We start from the raw sequence: 20,881 nt of genomic DNA, 5'->3' as shown, positions 1-20,881 counted from the left end.
TGAGGTTGGAGATGAGGCCTGGGAGAGAAGGAGATGGACTGATGGATGAGATGAACGGAGGAGTAATGAATCATAAGCAGCATTAAGGCCAGGCTGGTTAACAGTCAGAGAGACTATGCTGCAGAAGCACCCAAAGCCATAATCACAGGGAACCAAGAAACAGGCCTGTTAAATTAACTTCACTGCTGATCTAGTAATCACTGGCCATTATGAGGGAAGTGTGTGTAGAGGGCGTATGTGTGTGTGTGTGTGTGTGTGTGTGGGCGCTAGCGATAAGTCAGCTGCCAGTGACTTGGTTGGATTATTCACAGTTTAGCAGCGCCATCTACTGTATATATCAGGTGTAGACCTACCGACAGCACTGACTTTTAGGTGTAGACCTACCGACAGCACTGACTTTAATACATAGACCTACCGACAGCATTGACTTTTAGGTGTAGACCCACCAACAGCATTGACTTTTAGGTGTAGACCTACCGACAGCACTGACTTTTAGGTGTAGACCCACCAACAGCACTGACTTTTAGGTGTAGACCTACCGACAGCACTGACTTTTAGGTGTAGACCTACCAACAGCACTGACTTTTAGGTGTAGACCCACCGACAGCACTGACTTTTAGGTGTAGACCTACCGACAGCACTGACTTTCAGGTGTAGACCTACCGACAGCACTGACTTTTAGGTGCAGACCTACCGACAGCACTGACTTTTAGGTGTAGACCCACCGACAGCACTGACTTTTAGGTGTAGACCTACCGACAGCACTGACTTTCAGGTGTAGACCTACTGACAGCACTGACTTTTAGGTGTAGACCCACCGACAGCACTGACTTTTAGTAAGGGTCAATTCAATAAAATAATTGTTACAAAGACCGAATATGTGTTTAAATGAAGGTTATATACTTTTTAAATGTGTTTTGGGACACGACACCCTAATGTAAAAGCAGTGGGTTTATAAGCCAGCTCACTCAACACTGTTTTCACTTTCACCCTCTTGGTACTTATGATCTGGCATAAGACATGTGGTCTGTCTCATGAAGACCAATGGCACTAAAGTCCACAGTCTATTGGAAACCTCTGGACCAGAATCTCTACAGTCCTGGATCAGGTGTCGGCACAGAAAAACATCAAACAATGTAACGTGGTCACACAGCAACTGTCTCAATCACTATGGAGACCCCTTCTGCTACAGGCAGGCTTTCCTTTTCAGTCTGTCCTTCTCTTCTACACTTAGAACGGTCTTACCGAGAACAGATCAGAGTAGTAGACTATACTTGGGAGAGGCCTAAGCAACAGTCCAATCCACAAGGAAGTAGTAGGCCTACGTACATGGTACAATGTTAGATACTGGAGCTCTGTAGTAATCAAGCTTTTGATAAAGTTGACAAACTTGTTGGATACATTTGCTGTTTGTTTTCGTTGTGTTTTGCCGAATAGGAACTGAATGGTGAATAATATATTGGGTCATTTGGAGTCACCTATTGTAAGTAAGAATGAGAAGATGTTTCTGAACACCTCTACTAGAAGTAAGAATGAGAAGATGTTTCTGAACACCTCTACTAGAAGTAAGAATGAGAAGATGTTTCTGAACACCTCTACTAGAAGTAAGAATGAGAAGATGTTTCTGAACACCTCTATTAGAGGTAAGAATGAGAAGATGTTTCTGAACACTTCAATTGTAAGTAAGAATGAGAAGATGTTTCTGAACACCTCTACTAGAAGTAAGAATGAGAAGATGTTTCTGAACACTTCTATTGTAAGTAAGAATGAGAAGATGTTTCTGAACACTTCTATTGTAAGTAAGAATGAGAAGATGTTTCTGAACACCTCTATTGTAAGTAAGAATGAGAAGATGTTTCTGAACACCTGAGCACAGAGAGAATGAGGGGGAAAAGGTCTTATTCTAGACATACTGTCTTATTACAGATTTTTTTTATTTAACTAGGCAAGTCAGTTAAGGGCAAATTCTTATTTTCAATGACAGCCTAGGAACAGTGGGTTAACTTAACTGCCTTGTTCAGGGGCAGAACAACAGATTTTACCTTGTCAGCTCAGGATTTGATCTAGCAACCTCTCGGTTACTGGCCCAACTCTCTAACCAATAGGCTACTTGCCGCCGCAGATTTATCGTCTTATAATAGACGTATTCGATTTATTGTCTTATTGTAGACTTTATTGTTGTTGTTTTTATGTATTTTACCCCTTTTTATCTCCCCAGTTGTATGATATCTAATTACAATACAATTACGGTCTTGTCTCATCGCTGAAACTCCCCAACGGGCTCAGGAGAGGCGAAAGTCGAGTCATGAGTAATCCAAAACATGACCCGCCAAGCATCAATGTGTCGGAGGAAACACCTTTCAACTGAAGAACAAAGTCAGCCTGCAAGCGCCCAGCCAGCAACAAGGAATCGTTAGAGCGCGATGGGCCAAGAAAATCCCCCCCCCCCGGCCAAAGCCTCCCCTAATCCGGATGACGCTGGGCCAATTGTGCGCCACACTATGGGACTCCCGGTCACAGCCAGTTGTAACACAGTTTGGGAACAAAGTGACGCCTCAAGCATTGGGATGCAGTGCCTTAGCCCACTGTGCCACTCGGGAGGGCCTATTCTAGACTTCTTGTCTTATTACAGACTTATTGTCTTATTATATACTTCTTGTCTTACTGCAGACTTATTGTCTTATTATATACTTCTTGTCTTATTACAGACTTATTGTCTTATTATATACTTCTTGCCTTACTGCAGACTTATTGTCTTATTATATACTTCTTGTCTTATTACAGACTTATTGTCTTATTATATACTTCTTGTCTTACTGCAGACTTATTGTCTTATTATATACTTCTTGTCTTATTACAGACTTATTGTCTTATTATATACGTCTTGTCTTACTGCAGACTTATTGTCTTATTATATACTTCTTGTCTTACTGCAGACTTATTGTCTTATTCTAGACTTCTTGTCTTATTACAGACTTATTGTCTTATTATATACTTCTTGTCTTACTGCAGACTTATTGTCTTATTATATACTTCTTGTCTTATTACAGACTTATTGTCTTATTATATACTTCTTGTCTTACTGCAGACTTATTGTCTTATTATATACTTCTTGTCTTACTGCAGACCTCTTGTCTTATTCTAGACCTCTTGTCTTATTCTAGATGTCTTGTCTTGTTCTCAACTTCTTGTCTTATTCTAGACTTCTTGTCTTATTCTAGACCTCTTGTCTTAATCTAGACTTCTTGTCTTACTGCAGACTTGTCTTATTCTAGACCTCTTGTCTTATTCTAGATGTCTTGTCTTGTTCTCAACTTCTTGTCTTATTCTAGACCTCTTGTCTTATTCTAGACCTCGTCTTACTCTAGACCTCTTGTCTTATTCTAGATGTCTTGTCTTGTTCTCAACTTCTTGTCTTATTCTAGACTTCTTGTCTTATTCTAGACGTATTGTCTTATTCTGGACATAGTCTTATTCTAGACGTATTGTCTTATTCTAGACGTATTGTCTTATTCTGGACATATTGTCTGATGTATTTGTCACTTAGTCACTTATTTCCACTTTCATGGCAATTAAGATGTTATACAATGTACACACCATGTGAAAATAGTACCAAAATGAAGTAATCTGCAATGGGTTGATTCTTCATTCACACATGATTGAAAAGGCAGTAATAACAGAGTATTGTTTTTACTATAACATTTTAATTTATTTAAACCTAGGTAAGTCTTGCAGAGCTGTGTTGTCCCTTACACATACAACAACACCACAATGACAATACAACTAAATGCATCGGCCTTTATCAGACCACAACATGATGCAAATGGCTGTGTTCTAGACACCCTAATACTGTGCAGATTATAGGATCGTTATATCATATAGACTTGGTTAGCACTGAGCACTCCTACTGTTAGAAGTTTTATGAATACAGGCCCTGAGCGTCTGTGCAGAATGTTGGTGTCTGGAACACACTCATTGTGAAGTGCTCGCTCATGTTCTCTCTTCTCCTTGCCGCTAATCTTCTCGTCTTCCCTTCCTTGCCAAGCATGCAGACACTGGCTGGCGTCCACTCTGATCCCCCTCCAGTTATTACAAGTCCTTAGTGTCCCACCCCAACACTCAATTTTGCTTCTACCTTTTGTCACAGTGAGTTGGGAGCAGACTGAGATCAGTCAGCGTGATGAACCTGGGGGGCCCCTCGGCACCGTGATGCAGTGGAGGACGACGCTGACAACGTCGATGATTATCAAATTTAATGTGATGTTCGACCAGGTTCTACATTGGATACACAATTTATTTAAGAAAATGAGAGGGGAGATGAGACGCTGAGTTAGAGAATGTCTTGATTTGGTGCCATGCCCAGCTGTAATGTGATTCGCTAAGATCAAATAATGAAAAAAGCCACGAAGAAAACAAAAACATGCACAGTATATTGCAATGCACCGGCTGACTGGAACCAACTGGACCCTGTTGAGCTTCTACCCCCAAACCAGAAGACTGATAAATAGTTAAGACTATATGCACAGACCCTATATGCACGGACCCTATATGCACGGACCCTATATGCACGGACCCTATATGCACGGACCCTATATGCACAGACCCTATATGCACAGACCCTATATGCACAGACCCTATATGCACAGACCCTATATGCACAGACCCTATATGCACAGACCCTATATGCACAGACCCTATATACACAGACCCTATATGCACAGACCCTATATACACAGACCCTATATACACAGACCCTATATGCACAGACCCTATATACACAGACCCTATATACACAGACCCTATATGCACAGACCCTATATACACAGACCCTATATACACAGACCCTATATGCACAGACCCTATATACACAGACCCTATATACACAGACCCTATATGCACAGACCCTATATGCACAGACCCTATATGCACGGACCCTTTTTGCACTAACTATTTTGACTCTACCCTCACACTGACACTGCAACACGCGTGTGTGTGTACACACACACAACCATACTGTCGAAACACACACTTGCTCTCATCACATACGCTACTGTGTATATAGCCACGTTATCGTTACTCATTGTGTATTTATTCCTTGTGTTACTATTTTTCTATTATGTTTTCTCCTTTACGCTGTTGGGGTGGACCAGTAAGCATTTCACTGTGTCTACACCTGTTGTTTATGAAGTATGCTACAAATCAAATTGGATTTGAATGGAAGGAGATCGAGAGAAGATTGAGGTTCAGAGAACAGCGAGGCAGACTGGTTAAACAATGTGAGGGGAAAACAACAGAAAAGGGAATGATGAGGGAAAAGAGTGTGACAGATCACATGGAGAAACCAACATTGTTATTTTTGTGCATATAGATTGATGTGGCTGTATTGTTGTAGTAGATATAGTATATCTACTACTTTGTTACTATGTTTTCCAATTGCTGCCAAATAAACATGGTCCACCTATACTGTACTCCAGAAGGGTTTAGAGATGCACTGATACAACTACGATTATCAACTATGTTGACCACAATTAAGCATTTTTATGTATGATGAAGTTGTATTTTATTAACAAAGTCTTGCACAGCTGTGTTGTCCCTTACACATACAACAACACCACAATGACAATACAACTAAATGCATCAGCCTTTATCAGACCACAACATGATGCCAATGGGAGTGTTCTAGACACATTCTGCACAGATTATACAAACACTCTCTTATGGACGTGGTTCCTGAGACACTTCTCCAGACCAGCCATTGTAAGATCAGGGCCCGTATTCATAAAGCGTCTCATAGTAGGAATGCTGATCTGGGATCAGTTTAGCCTCAGATTAAAATGAATGGACAACGGGGAACTGATCCTAGATCAGCACTCCTACTCTGAATACAGGTCCTGATCATCTGTGCAGAATTTGTGTATCTGAAACACACTCACTGTGAAAAGCTTGCTCAAATTATTGTCTTCGCTTCTCTTTGCAAATCTTCTCCTGTACTCCTTGCTGACGTCCATTTTGAATCCCCTCCAGGTGAAATTAGTTTTTAGTTCCTCAATCCAACACCTGTGTCATTTGGGACTGAACAGTGTGGCAGGGCTTGGCTTTCTTGGTGGCCCGTTCCGTGTCTAAATGGATGATCTTACAAATCCAAACCCCTCTCTCAATTTCTCTACCTCCCTCTCTCTCCCTCTATCCAGGCGGTATGTGAGGGAGGGTAGTGAGCGGGACGGAGTGCCAGTCGCTAACCTTCTCCCATTATTGTCCTGTTGATCGCTTACCTGGGGAGAGGAAATGGGGGGGAACGAGGTCAGACAAATGCTTCCAAAAGTGACTATATTAGTCAGGGTTGGTGGGAGACATCTACAGGTGTGAGGCTGGTTCTATAGAACAGAAGAATGAGCAGCAGGTATATCTAGACCTACATATTATCCACTATAGAACAGCCACACCGCTGGTTGGGAACCACTGTACTATAGGAACCACTGTACTATAGGAACCACTGTACTATAGGAACCACTGTACTATAGGAACCACTGTACTATAGGAACCACTGTACTATGGGAACCACTGTACTATAGGAACCACAGTACTATAGGAACCACTGTACTATAGGAACCACTGTACTATAGGAACCACTACTATAGGAACCACTACTATAGGAACCACTGTACTATAGGAACCACTGTACTATAGGAACCACTGTACTATAGGAACCACTGTACTATAGGGACCACTGTACTATAGGGACCACTGTACTATAGGGACCACTGTACTATAGGGACCACTGTACTATAGGAACCACTGTACTATAGGGACCACTGTACTATAGGACAGCCACACCGCAGGTTGGGAACCACTGTACTATAGGGACCACTGTATTATAGGAACCACTGTACTATAGGGACCACTGTACTATAGGGACCACTGTACTATAGGGACCACTGTACTATAGGAACCATTGTACTATAGGGACCACTGTACTATAGGGACCACTGTACTATAGGGACCACTGTACTATAGGAACCACTGTACTATAGGAACCACTGTACTATAGGGACCACTGTACTATAGGGACCACTGTACTATAGGGACCACTGTACTATAGGGACCACTGTACTATAGGGACCACTGTACTATAGGGACCACTGTACTATAGGAACCACTGTACTATAGGAACCACTGTACTGTAGGGACCACTGTACTATAGGAACCACTGTACTATAGAACAGCTACACCGCAGGTTGGGAACCACTGTACTATAGGAACCACTGTACTATAGGGACCACTGTACTATAGGAACCACTGTACTATAGGGACCACTGTACTATAGGAACCACTGTACTATAGGAACCACTGTACTATAGGAACCACTGTACTATAGGAACCACTGTACTATAGGAACCACTGTACTATAGGAACCACTGTACTATAGGAACCACTGTACTATAGGAACCACTGTACTATAGGGACCACTGTACTATAGGAACCACTGTACTATAGGGACCACTGTACTATAGGAACCACTGTACTATAGGGACCACTGTACTATAGGGACCACTGTACTATAGGGACCACTGTACTATAGGAACCACTGTACTATAGGACAGCCAAACTGCAGGTTGGAGAAATGTATATGTTAGTGTGTGTGTATTCTGAAGGTGTAGTATTCATGGTCTAGTCAGACTATCACACATTACACAGCTAGTGTTTAGGGTGTTGGGGGGGTCCTACCTGAGGTGTGGCTGTCAGCTAAACATTTTCTTTATTTTGGAAAGGATGCCGCTCTCCTCTTCTTCTTCTTTCTTCTTCTCCTGCCCCTCTGTTCTGCCCTGTCCTGCCCCAGACTCAGAGCTCTGACCACTCCTGCCCCCACCTGGACAAAAACAGGTACTACATGCATCAGCCAAAATACGGCCCATGTTTGCATGTTTTAACACTTGTGTGCTTGGCGTGTGTTTGAAATGTTTGAGTCCTTATTGGCTGTAATGTGATTTGTAGATGAAGTAAAGCATTTACCATGTGTGTGTGTTGAGAGGGGACAGGCTAGCAGTGGCAGGAGAAGACAAGGTGATGTGGAACTATATAGTATAATTCCCAGGTATAAACAACCTACCTGTGGTAGCAGCAGTGACTCCGTTGACAGTCCCCTCCACGTCAGTCTCCTCCTCTGCATAACTCAGCAGCAGGGATTGCTGTCGCCGGGTTAACTTCCTACAGTGGTAGAAGACCAGAGGGAGGGTTAATAACACACTATTCTAACCGTGAAAAAGGGAAAGCAGCAGTCACACAAAGCCATGCTAGATAGACAACAGGCAGAGTAATGTGAATGGGTCTGTGTTAACGTCAGACTCTCCACCAGATGGCGCCGACAGACACGCCACCCTGTTTCTCGTTCCTATGGGATTGTGTGTGTATTATGTGTTTCATATTGTATTGTTAGGTATTACTGCACCGTTGGAGCTAGAAACACAAACATGTTGCTTCTCTTTCGATAACATCTGTAAATCTGTGTATGTGACCAATAAAACTAGATTTGATTTGTGTGTGTTTCTGGGAGTGTGTGTGTGTTTGTTCTGTCTCTCTTACTTAGGTACTCTGATCTTGATGTGAACATAGTGATCTCCATAACTATAGCTGTTCATCCTCTGGATCCCCTTTCCCTGAAGACGGATCTTCTGGTCGGCCTGGCAACCTGGAGGGATCTACAAAACAGAAGGCAGTGGTTCGGTCAATCCAGTCTCTTTTCACATCTGCCAGTGTGTCTAGCGACAAGCCAAGTAGACCCTTCAGCTTGGACAAGCAAGACTAGGGTCACTATAACGTGTATCGAATGTCATATATCCAGATGGTAGTCAGATTGACTAGGTCAGTGTAATGTATCTAATGTCATATTTCTAGATGGTTGTCAGATTGACTAGGTCAGTGTAATGTATCTAATGTCATATTTCTAGATGGTTGTCAGATTGACTAGGTCAGTGTAATGTATCTAATGTCATATTTCTAGATGGTTGTCAGATTGACTAGGTCAGTGTAATGTATCTAATGTCATATTTCTAGATGGTTGTCAGATTGACTAGGTCAGTGTAATGTATCTAATGTCATATTTCTAGATGGTTGTCAGATTGACTAGGTCAGTGTAATGTATCTAATGTCATATTTCTAGATGGTTGTCAGATTGACTAGGTCAGTGTAATGTATCTAATGTCATATTTCTAGATGGTTGTCAGATTGACTAGGTCAGTGTAATGTATCTGGTGTCATATTTCTAGATGGTTGTCAGGTTGACTAGGTCAGTGTAATGTATCTAATGTCATATTTCTAGATGGTTGTCAGATTGACTAGGTCAGTGTAATGTATCTAATGTCATATTTCTAGATGGTTGTCAGATTGACTAGGTCAGTGTAATGTATCTAATGTCATATTTCTAGATGGTTGTCAGATTGACTAGGTCAGTGTAATGTATCTAATGTCATATTTCTAGATGGTTGTCAGATTGACTAGGTCAGTGTAATGTATCTAATGTCATATTTCTAGATGGTTGTCAGATTGACTAGGTCAGTGTAATGTATCTAATGTCATATTTCTAGATGGTTGTCAGATTGACTAGGTCAGTGTAATGTATCTAATGTCATATTTCTAGATGGTTGTCAGATTGACTAGGTCAGTGTAATGTATCTAATGTCATATTTCTAGATGGTTGTCAGATTGACTAGGTCAGTGTAATGTATCTAATGTCATATTTCTAGATGGTTGTCAGATTGACTAGGTCAGTGTAATGTATCTAATGTCATATTTCTAGATGGTTGTCAGATTGACTAGGTCAGTGTAATGTATCTAATGTCATATTTCTAGATGGTTGTCAGATTGACTAGGTCAGTGTAATGTATCTAATGTCATATTTCTAGATGGTTGTCAGATTGACTAGGTCAGTGTAATGTATCTAATGTCATATTTCTAGATGGTTGTCAGATTGACTAGGTCAGTGTAATGTATCTAATGTCATATTTCTAGATGGTTGTCAGATTGACTAGGTCAGTGTAATGTATCTAATGTCATATTTCTAGATGGTTGTCAGATTGAAAGACGTGGTAATGAAATACATACTGAACAAAATGACACCCAAACATTGAAATACTTCATGTAGATAAATTCAACAGTCAGTTCCTTTTCCCCTCCCTCACATGGATGCCTATAATGTTGTATAGTCCCTGTGACCGGGCAGAAAACAACTTATTTCTCTCTCCTTCCATCCCTCCTGCCTCCTTTTCCCTCCCTCGCACCTGTATACACTCACCTCGTACCGGGTCAGACCCCTCTTTTGCCTCCAGAACAGCCTGAATTCTTTGGGGTATTCTACAATGTGTCAGAAACGTCCCACAAGGATGTTGGTCCATGCTGACGCGATGGCATTATGCAGTTACTGCAGATTGGACTGGTGGCACATTCATGCTGCAAACATCTCATTCCATCTCATCTCAAAGATGCTCTGTAGGGTTGAGGTCTGGGGACTGTCCAGGCCACTCAACTAAACTGAACTCGCTGTCATGTTCCAGGTGATGTTTTTCCACTCCTCAAGTGTCCAGTGTTCACATGCCCACAGGAGCTGCTTTTCCTTGTTTTTAGTTGATAGGAGTGGAACCTGGTGTGGTCGTCTGCTGCAATAGCCCATCAGTGACAAGGATCGACAATTTGTGCGTTCCAAGATGTCGTTCTGCGCCGTTATTTGTATGTTTGTGGCACGCCTGATAGCGTGCACAATTCTTGCTATTCTCCTTTCGACCGCTCTCATCAACGAGCTGTTTCAGCCGACTGGACTGCCGCTGACTGGATGTTCTCTCTCATCAACGAGCTGTTTCAGCCGACTGGACTGCCGCTGACTGGATGTTCTCTCTCATCAACGAGCTGTTTCAGCCAACTGGACTGCCGCTAACTGGATGTTCTCTCTCATCAACGAGCTGTTTCAGCCGACTGGACTGCCGCTGACTGGATGTTCTCTCTCATCAACGAGCTGTTTCAGCCGACTGGACTGCCGCTGACTGGATGTTCTCTCTCATCAACGAGCTGTTTCAGCCGACTGGACTGCCGCTGACTGGATGTTCTCTCTCATCAACGAGCTGTTTCAGCTGACTGGACTGCCGCTGACTGGATGTTCTCTCTCATCAACGAGCTGTTTCAGCCGACTGGACTGCATGTTCTCTCTCATCAACGAGCTGTTTCAGCCGACTGGACTGCCGCTGACTGGATGTTCTCTCTCATCAACGAGCTGTTTCAGCCGACTGGACTGCCGCTGACTGGATGTTCTCTCTCATCAACGAGCTGTTTCAGCCGACTGGACTGCCGCTGACTGGATGTTCTCTCTCATCAACGAGCTGTTTCAGCCGACTGGACTGCCGCTGACTGGATGTTCTCTCTCATCAACGAGCTGTTTCAGCCGACTGGACTGCCGCTGACTGGATGTTCTCTCTCATCAACGAGCTGTTTCAGCCGACTGGACTGCCGCTGACTGGATGTTCTCTCTCATCAACGAGCTGTTTCAGCCGACTGGACTGCCGCTGACTGGATGTTCTCTCTCACCAACGAGCTGTTTCAGCCGACTGGACTGCCGCTGACTGGATGTTCTCTCTCATCAACGAGCTGTTTCAGCCGACTGGACTGCCGCTGACTGGATGTTCTCTCTCATCAACGAGCTGTTTCAGCCGACTGGACTGCCGCTGACTGGATGTTTTTTGTTTGTCGCACCGTTGTGCGTGAAAAGCCCAGGAGGGCGGACGTTTCTGAGATACTGGATCCGGTGCGCCTGGTACTGCCGATCATACCACACTCAAAGTCCCTTAGGTCACTCCTTTTACCCAGTCTAACACTTAATCCAACAGACAATGAATGCCTTGATGTCCTTTTGCCTGCTTTATACAACAAGCCACGGTCACATGACTCACTGTTTGTAGGAGCGATTCAGTTTGGTGAACAGTGTGGTGTACCTACAAACTGGCCGTGAGTGTGTGTAGAGTCCCTGTGCCCGGGCAGAGCCCCCCAGTATAGCATGGCCTACAGAGATCTAACTCTTTCTCCCACCTGTATATCTATGGTGTTGTAGAGTCCCTGTGCTCTAGCAGAGCCCCCCAGAATAGCCTGCGCTACAGAGATGTGGACATCAGAGTGGATGTTGATCCCATCACGTCTGAACACTGGACTCCTCTGGACCTGGAGAGAAGAAGGAGATACCGGACCATCAGAACCATCACAAATATAACAGTGTCATAATAAGTGTCTCACAAATGAGAAAAATACAATTGTTTCCCCAATGTTTTTTTATAGAGGATAGGTCTCCAGAATATTAGTAAGGCTTCAGGTGGGTCAGGCAAAGCAAAGTTGGATCATCAGAACCACAATCAATCAAACATGGACTGACATGAATAATACTTCAGATATCTACGCACCCAATCTCCCAAAGAGAAAGTAAAAGCATAGCGTCGTATAACTGATGTCTGGGAGCTCGTTGAAGGGGAGGGTAAACAACTAGCTAAATGCTGTCCACACTTACTCTAAATGTGATGTGGATTTCCTTCTTCCCCACTGGCATTCGTACAGTCTGTCCATTGTCTACTCCTGCAAGACAACATCAGTCCATGTCTGAAGTCAATCTGCATTTTCACATCACATCATTGAACAATTGTCTCCTCGTATCCTGGCCCAACCAGAGACACACACCGTCAGTCAGTGTCTCTCTCTCACACCCCTCTCTCTCACCTGCGGGTACAGGCACGGTGACGGTCTGTCTCTGTTTGGTCTGTCCCGAGCCGCGACACATCACACAGGGCGTGGTCACGATGGAGCCCCGCCCACCACAGCGTCGACACGTAGAGCGCATCATGAAGGGACCGGTGTTTATAGACTCCTACAGGGGGCAGCACAGAGACCAACATTAAGATGATCAGACATTTTTAACATGGCTATTACTACACTTTAATGATAATAAAGGTGCCTTACGTTATGGGAGTGCGGATCAAAAAAGTTAAGCCCTGAAGTAAATTGAGTAGATAATGAATTTAGAATGGCTACTGCCTCCCTGAGATGCCTGTTTTATAAAAGGGATACGGTCATGGTGGAGACAACCATGTAAAACATCAGGGCCTGTACTCAAAGTAGCAGTTCTGATCTAGGATCAGTTTCGCCTTTTAAATCATAATAAATCATTGTGTAACGTTTTGGGAATACAGGCCCTGGTCCCTGACGGCGACAGTAGGTTGACACCACTCACCATGCCGTTACAGTAGTGACAGTAGGTTGACACCACTCACCATGCCGGTGCCATTACAGTAGTGACAGTGCTGGACCTTGGTTCCCGGCTCGCTACCTTTACCGTCACATCTCTGACAGGCACCGTCCAGGTTCACTGTCATCTCCTTGTTCACTCCCTTAGCTGCCTGGGTGAACGTCAGCTCCATCACAAACTGAGAGAGAGAGGGAGGGAACAGAGAGACAGGAAAGGGGAGAGAGAGGGAGGGAACAGAGAGACAGGAAAGGGGAGAGAGAGAAAAGGGTAAAGAGATGGAGGTATAGTGGGAGAAAAATGGAGGAAGGTAATAAGGTGTGAGAGAGGGAGAAAGAGTTACAGATTAAAACATATGGCTGAATAACTGAGCAGTTACAGACTAAAACATATGGCTGAATATGAATAACTGAGCAGTTACAGATGAAAACATATGGCTGAATATGAATAACTGAGCAGTTACAGACTAAAACATATGGCTGAATATGAATAACTGAGCAGTTACAGATTAAAACATATGGCTGAATATGAATAACTGAGCAGTTACAGATGAAAACATATGGCTGAATATGAATAACTGAGCAGTTACAGACTAAAACATATGGCTGAATATGAAAAACTGAGCAGTTACAGATGAAAACATATGGCTGAATATGAATAACTGAGCAGTTACAGATGAAAACATATGGCTGAATATGAATAACTGAGCAGTTACAGACTAAAACATATGGCTGAATATGAATAACTGAGCAGTTACAGACTAAAACATATGGCCGAATATGAATAACTGAGCAGTTACAGACTAAAACATATGGCTGAATATGAATAACTGAGCAGTTACAGATTAAAACATATGGCTGAATAACTGAGCAGTTATAGACTAAAACATATGGCTGAATATGAATAACTGAGCAGTTACAGATTAAAACATATGGCTGAATAACTGAGCAGTTACAGATTAAAACATATGGCTGAATAACTGAGCAGTTACAGACTAAAACATATGGCTGAATATGAATAACTGAGCAGTTACAGATTAAAACATATGGCTGAATATGAATAACTGAGCAGTTACAGATTAAAACATATGGCTGAATATGAATAACTGAGCAGTTACAGATTAAAACATATGGCTGAATATGAATAACTGAGCAGTTACAGACTAAAACATATGGTTGAATATAAATAACTGAGCAGTTACAGACTAAAACATATGGCCGAATATGAATAACTGAGCAGTTACAGATTAAAACATATGGCTGAATATGAATAACTGAGCAGTTACAGACTAAAACATATGGTTGAATATAAATAACTGAGCAGTTACAGACTAAAACATATGGCCGAATATGAATAACTGAGCAGTTACAGATTAAAACACATGGCTGAATATGAATAACTGAGCAGTTACAGATTAAAACATATGGCTGAATATGAATAACTGAGCAGTTACAGATTAAAACATATGGCTGAATATGAATAACTGAGCAGTTACAGACTAAAACATATGGCCGAATATGAATAACTGAGCAGTTACAGACTAAAACATATGGCTGAATATGAATAACTGAGCAGTTACAGATTAAAACATATGGCTGAATATGAATAACTGAGCAGTTACAGACTAAAACATATGGCTGAATATGAATAACTGAGCAGTTACAGATTAAAACATATGGCTGAATATGAATAACTGAGCAGTTACAGACTAAAACATATGGCTAAATATAAATAACTGAGCAGTTACAGACTAAAACATATGGCCGAATATGAATAACTGAGCAGTTACAGATTAAAACATATGGCTGAATATGAATAACTGAGCAGTTACAGATTAAAACATATGGCTGAATAACTGAGCAGTTACAGATTAAAACATATGGCTGAATATGAATAACTGAGCAGTTACAGACTAAAACATATGGCTGAATAACTGAGCAGTTACAGATGAAAACATATGGCTGAATATGAATAACTGAGCAGTTACAGACTAAAACACATGGCTGAATATGAATAACTGAGCAGTTACAGATGAAAACATATGGCTGAATATGAATAACTGAGCAGTTACAGACTAAAACATATGGCTGAATATGAATAACTGAGCAGTTACAGATGAAAACATATGGCTGAATATGAATAACTGAGCAGTTACAGACTAAAACATATGGCTGAATATGAATAACTGAGCAGTTACAGACTAAAACATATGGCTGAATATGAATAACTGAGCAGTTACAGACTAAAACATATGGCCGAATATGAATAACTGAGCAGTTACAGACTAAAACATATGGCTGAATATGAATAACTGAGCAGTTACAGATTAAAACATATGGCTGAATAACTGAGCAGTTACAGACTAAAACATATGGCTGAATATGAATAACTGAGCAGTTACAGATTAAAACATATGGCTGAATAACTGAGCAGTTACAGATTAAAACATATGGCTGAATAACTGAGCAGTTACAGACTAAAACATATGGCTGAATATGAATAACTGAGCAGTTACAGATTAAAACATATGGCTGAATATGAATAACTGAGCAGTTACAGATTAAAACATATGGCTGAATATGAATAACTGAGCAGTTACAGATTAAAACATATGGCTGAATATGAATAACTGAGCAGTTACAGACTAAAACATATGGTTGAATATAAATAACTGAGCAGTTACAGACTAAAACATATGGCCGAATATGAATAACTGAGCAGTTACAGATTAAAACATATGGCCGAATATGAATAACTGAGCAGTTACAGATTAAAACATATGGCTGAATATGAATAACTGAGCAGTTACAGATTAAAACATATGGCTGAATATGAATAACTGAGCAGTTACAGACTAAAACATATGGCCGAATATGAATAACTGAGCAGTTACAGACTAAAACATATGGCTGAATATGAATAACTGAGCAGTTACAGATTAAAACATATGGCTGAATATGAATAACTGAGCAGTTACAGACTAAAACATATGGCTGAATATGAATAACTGAGCAGTTACAGATTAAAACATATGGCTGAATATGAATAACTGAGCAGTTACAGACTAAAACATATGGCTGAATATAAATAACTGAGCAGTTACAGACTAAAACATATGGCCGAATATGAATAACTGAGCAGTTACAGATTAAAACATATGGCTGAATATGAATAACTGAGCAGTTACAGATTAAAACATATGGCTGAATATGAATAACTGAGCAGTTACAGATTAAAACATATGGCTGAATATGAATAACTGAGCAGTTACAGATTAAAACATATGGCTGAATATGAATAACTGAGCAGTTACAGACTAAAACATATGGCTGAATATGAATAACTGAGCAGTTACAGACTAAAACATATGGCCGAATATGAATAACTGAGCAGTTACAGACTAAAACATATGGCTGAATATGAATAACTGAGCAGTTACAGATTAAAACATATGGCTGAATAACTGAGCAGTTACAGATTAAAACATATGGCTGAATATGAATAACTGAGCAGTTACAGATTAAAACATATGGCTGAATATGAATAACTGAGCAGTTACAGATTAAAACATATGGCTGAATATGAATAACTGAGCAGTTACAGATTAAAACATATGGCTGAATAACTGAGCAGTTACAGATTAAAACATATGGCTGAATATGAATAACTGAGCAGTTACAGATTAAAACATATGGCTGAATATGAATAACTGAGCAGTTACAGATTAAAACATATGGCTGAATAACTGAGCAGTTACAGATTAAAACATATGGCTGAATATGAATAACTGAGCAGTTACAGATTAAAACATATGGCTGAATATGAATAACTGAGCAGTTACAGATTAAAACACATGGCTGAATATGAATAACTGAGCAGTTACAGATGAAAACATATGGCTGAATATGAATAACTGAGCAGTTACAGACTAAAACATATGGCCGAATATGAATAACTGAGCAGTTACAGATTAAAACATATGGCTGAATATGAATAACTGAGCAGTTACAGACTAAAACACATGGCTGAATATGAATAACTGAGCAGTTACAGACTAAAACATATGGCCGAATATGAATAACTGAGCAGTTACAGATTAAAACATATGGCTGAATATGAATAACTGAGCAGTTACAGACTAAAACACATGGCTGAATATGAATAACTGAGCAGTTACAGACTAAAACATATGGCTGAATATGAATAACTGAGCAGTTACAGACTAAAACACATGGCTGAATATGAATAACTGAGCAGTTACAGACTAAAACATATGGCTTAATATGAATAACTGAGCAGTTACAGATGAAAACATATGGTTGAATATGAATAACTGAGCAGTTACAGACTAAAACATATGGCTGAATATGAATAACTGAGCAGTTACAGATTAAAACATATGGCTGAATATGAATAACTGAGCAGTTACAGATTAAAACATATGGCTGAATAACTGAGCAGTTACAGACTAAAACATATGGCTGAATATGAATAACTGAGCAGTTACAGATTAAAACATATGGATGAATATGAATAACTGAGCTCTAAACACTCACATGAAATCATGTAACGTTGCTGTTCATTAGAACTTGTACATTCTACCTATTCTACTTCTATACCGAATCATGAAACATGTTATAACCGGGTTATTCATCTGTTATAAAATGTTATAACCACACCTCTGGCCTCTGTTCAAACATGCTGTTGAAGTCTCCGAAACCCTGCGCTCCTGTGAACTCTCCGAAGATCTTCCTGAACATTTCCTCTGGGTCGACGCTGGCCCCCCCGGCCCTCCAGTACTGCTGTCCCCCCGCCCCCCCTCCCGCCTGGCTGGGGTCGAAGCCTGCCGCCCCGTATGTGTCATACTGCTTCCTCTTGACCTCGTCACTCAGCACCTTGGGGGAACAGCATCAGGAACAATATCCCAGTCATTGCTAAGGGGTTTGGGTGTCACTGTCAATCTACAGATAATATAGAAGAGACTAGAAGTTGCTCAAATAGGTACAGATCTAGGGTCAGCTCCTCATCAGATCCTATGCCTGGCTTGGCAGAGCATTTTGATATATTGGAAATGTAATTATTGGCCAGTCGAAAACATGCAGGACTTGAATTTGTAGAATTAGGCCAGGGACCAATTGAATGCCTACCTCGTAGGCTTCTGCCAGCTTGGCAAACTTCTCCTTGGCCTGAGGGTCATCCTGGTTGGTGTCTGGGTGGTACTTCTTAGCCATCTGGAATAGAGGTCAACCGATTAATCGGAATGGCCATGTCAGCTCAGGGGTTTCTATCTTGCAATCGCACAATCGCACAGTTAACTAGTCCAACGCTCTAACCATTGCACTCCACGAGTGTTTTCGAAATGATAGCTTCCGGATTTGACCATATTAATGAGCTAAGGCTCGTATTTCTGTGTGTTATTATGTTATAATTAAGTCTGATTTGATAGAGCAGTCTGACTGAGCAGCAGCAGGCCCGTAATCATTCATTCAAACAGCACTTTCGTGCGTTTTGCCAGCAGCTCTTCGCAAAAACATTGCTGTTTATGACTTCAAGCCTATCAGCCTAATGGCTGGTGTAATCAATGTGAAATGGCTAGATAGTTAGCTGGGTTTGCGCTAATACTGTTTCAAACGACACTCGCTTTTAGATTTGGAGTAGTTATTCCCCTTGCGCTGCAAGGGCCACAGCTTTTGTGGAGCGATGGCTAACGATGCTTCGATTCTGGCTGTTGTCGATGTGTTCCTGATTCGAGCCCAGGTAGGGGCAAGGATGGGGAAGGAAGCTATACTGTTACACTGGCAATACTATAGTGCCTATAAGAACATCCAATAGTCAAAGGTATATGAAATACAAATGGTATAGAGAGAAATAGTCCTATAAATACTATATTAACTACAACCTAAAACCTCTTACCTTGGAATACTGAAGTCTCATGTTAAAAGGAACCACCAACTTTCATATGTTCTCATGTTCTGAGCAAGGAACTTAAACGTTAGCTTCTTTACATGGCACATATTACTTTCTTCTCCAACACTTTGTTTTTGCATTATTTACACCAAATTGAACATGTTTCATTATTTATTTGAGGCTAAATTGATTTTATTGATGTTTTATATTAAGTTAAAATAAGTGTTAATTCAGTATTGTTGTAATTGTCATTATTACAAATAAAATAAAAACATTTAAAAATATATATATTATTATTATTATTATTATATATAAAAAAAGTTGTTTTTTATTATTATTTTAAAATCGGCCGATTAATCGGTATCGGCTTTTTTGGTCCTCCAATAATCGGTATCGGCGTTGAAAAATCATAATCGGTCGGCCTCTAATCTGGAATATGATAGACCAATGGTATTATATAGCCTACCCAGATGATTTCACTGGACAAGGCCATGTACTATTTCAATGTTTATGAACATTCTAGAACTCCATAATGACAACAGTCTAGGCCTATATTTCTGCAACAACAACCCACACAGCAACAGAGCTACAGGTGCAGGCTCTCCTAATAGACAACCCTCTCACCTGATAGTAGGCTTTCTTGATCTCTTTCTGAGTGGCTGTGCGAGGCACCCCCAGAACATCATACAAGTCCTGTTTGTTAGCTGAGGAGCAGCTAGTGTGGAAGGAGTGACTACTGCTGACAACATGGGGGGACCTCAGTCCTGTGGAGAGAAGGAGATATGAGCTGCGTCAAAGAGCCATAACTTCTGTCCTTGTATTGAAGCAGAGCATTCTGGGTAATGGTGTTTGGCATGTCTGTGTTAGACATAGCTAACTAGCTCGACAAATAATGAGAATAATGCATTTCGAAGTGTACTGTACTAGCTAGCTAGCTAGCTGTACGGACTCGCTAGTTAGTAGTTAACTATCAGTGCAGACACTGTAGATTGTGTCATGTACATATTGTGCTTGACCATTGACTGAGGACAGTTAACGTTACATCATGCACGTCCAGCTACTGCACATTGTTGTTGCAGCTGTACCGACCAAGTGTCTAATGTCTGATCGCGACATGAAAACACAAAAACGACATTTACAGAATGATTGACAAAACACATATCTTTCTATAGTGACAAACTACTACCTAGGTTCACTGACACCAACTCCAGACAGTCCTTCCTCCTCTCACCTGTGAGTCTCAATGTCACTGCATTTTCAGGTCTCAAACAGCCAAAGTCGCCCCCTATCCTGCACCGTTGTATCCCCAAGATCGCCGTGGCACAGGTTTCTCCATGTCTAGCCGAGGCAAGCAGCGACCAAGCCCGACGGTGGCCAGAAGACAGTCCTACAGAGTTGAGTAAACGTGCATTGCAGATAGCCACGGAGGACGCCATCTTTGCATCGCTACAGAGGCCTGCGGTGCACTGCGCATGTGCGGGATATAGGATATATATTGGACATCGCATCTCAGTGCAAGAGGCGTCACTGCAGTACCTGGTTTGATCAAGGCTGCATCACTTTCGGCCGTGTAGGCCGTCATTGTAAATAAGAATATGTTCTTAACTGACTTGCCTAATTAAATAATGGTAAAATAAAACATATAAATGTACAGGTCAGAGAGGCAAGGCAAGCACTGAGATACAATGTTTTATTTCTATGATTATTTAC

At 41.2% G+C, this 20,881-nt stretch overlaps 1 protein-coding gene across 2 annotated transcripts; it reads right to left on the bottom strand.

Annotated features, from left to right (window-relative positions):
- Window positions 1-5,535: 5,535 nt before the first annotated feature.
- On the bottom strand, window positions 5,536-20,648 carry LOC110485562 (dnaJ homolog subfamily A member 3, mitochondrial). Of its 2 annotated transcripts, XM_090204337.1 has the most exons (12): window positions 20,403-20,648; window positions 19,796-19,935; window positions 18,412-18,495; window positions 17,944-18,159; window positions 13,293-13,445; window positions 12,742-12,889; window positions 12,536-12,600; window positions 12,067-12,195; window positions 8,581-8,696; window positions 8,108-8,205; window positions 7,726-7,867; window positions 5,536-6,272 (listed from the first exon to the last, which is right to left on the bottom strand). In XM_090204337.1, the coding sequence occupies exons 1-11, from the start codon at window positions 20,605-20,607 to the stop codon at window positions 7,740-7,742; spliced, it is 1,482 nt and encodes a 493-aa protein (XP_090060463.1). In that variant the 5' UTR covers window positions 20,608-20,648; the 3' UTR covers window positions 5,536-6,272; window positions 7,726-7,739. The 2 variants fall into 2 exon arrangements, with proteins under 2 accessions (XP_090060463.1, XP_090060464.1); XM_090204338.1 differs by lacking the exon at window positions 7,726-7,867 and having other exon boundaries at window positions 20,403-20,641.
- Between the last annotated feature and the right edge of the window lie 233 nt (window positions 20,649-20,881).

Source organism: Oncorhynchus mykiss, chromosome 17 (assembly GCF_057628025.1).
Source record: "Oncorhynchus mykiss isolate SJ-2025 chromosome 17, ASM5762802v1, whole genome shotgun sequence".
In the NCBI taxonomy this organism is placed as follows: Eukaryota; Metazoa; Chordata; class Actinopteri; order Salmoniformes; family Salmonidae; genus Oncorhynchus; species Oncorhynchus mykiss.
This window is presented reverse-complemented; position numbering and strand designations above follow the sequence as displayed.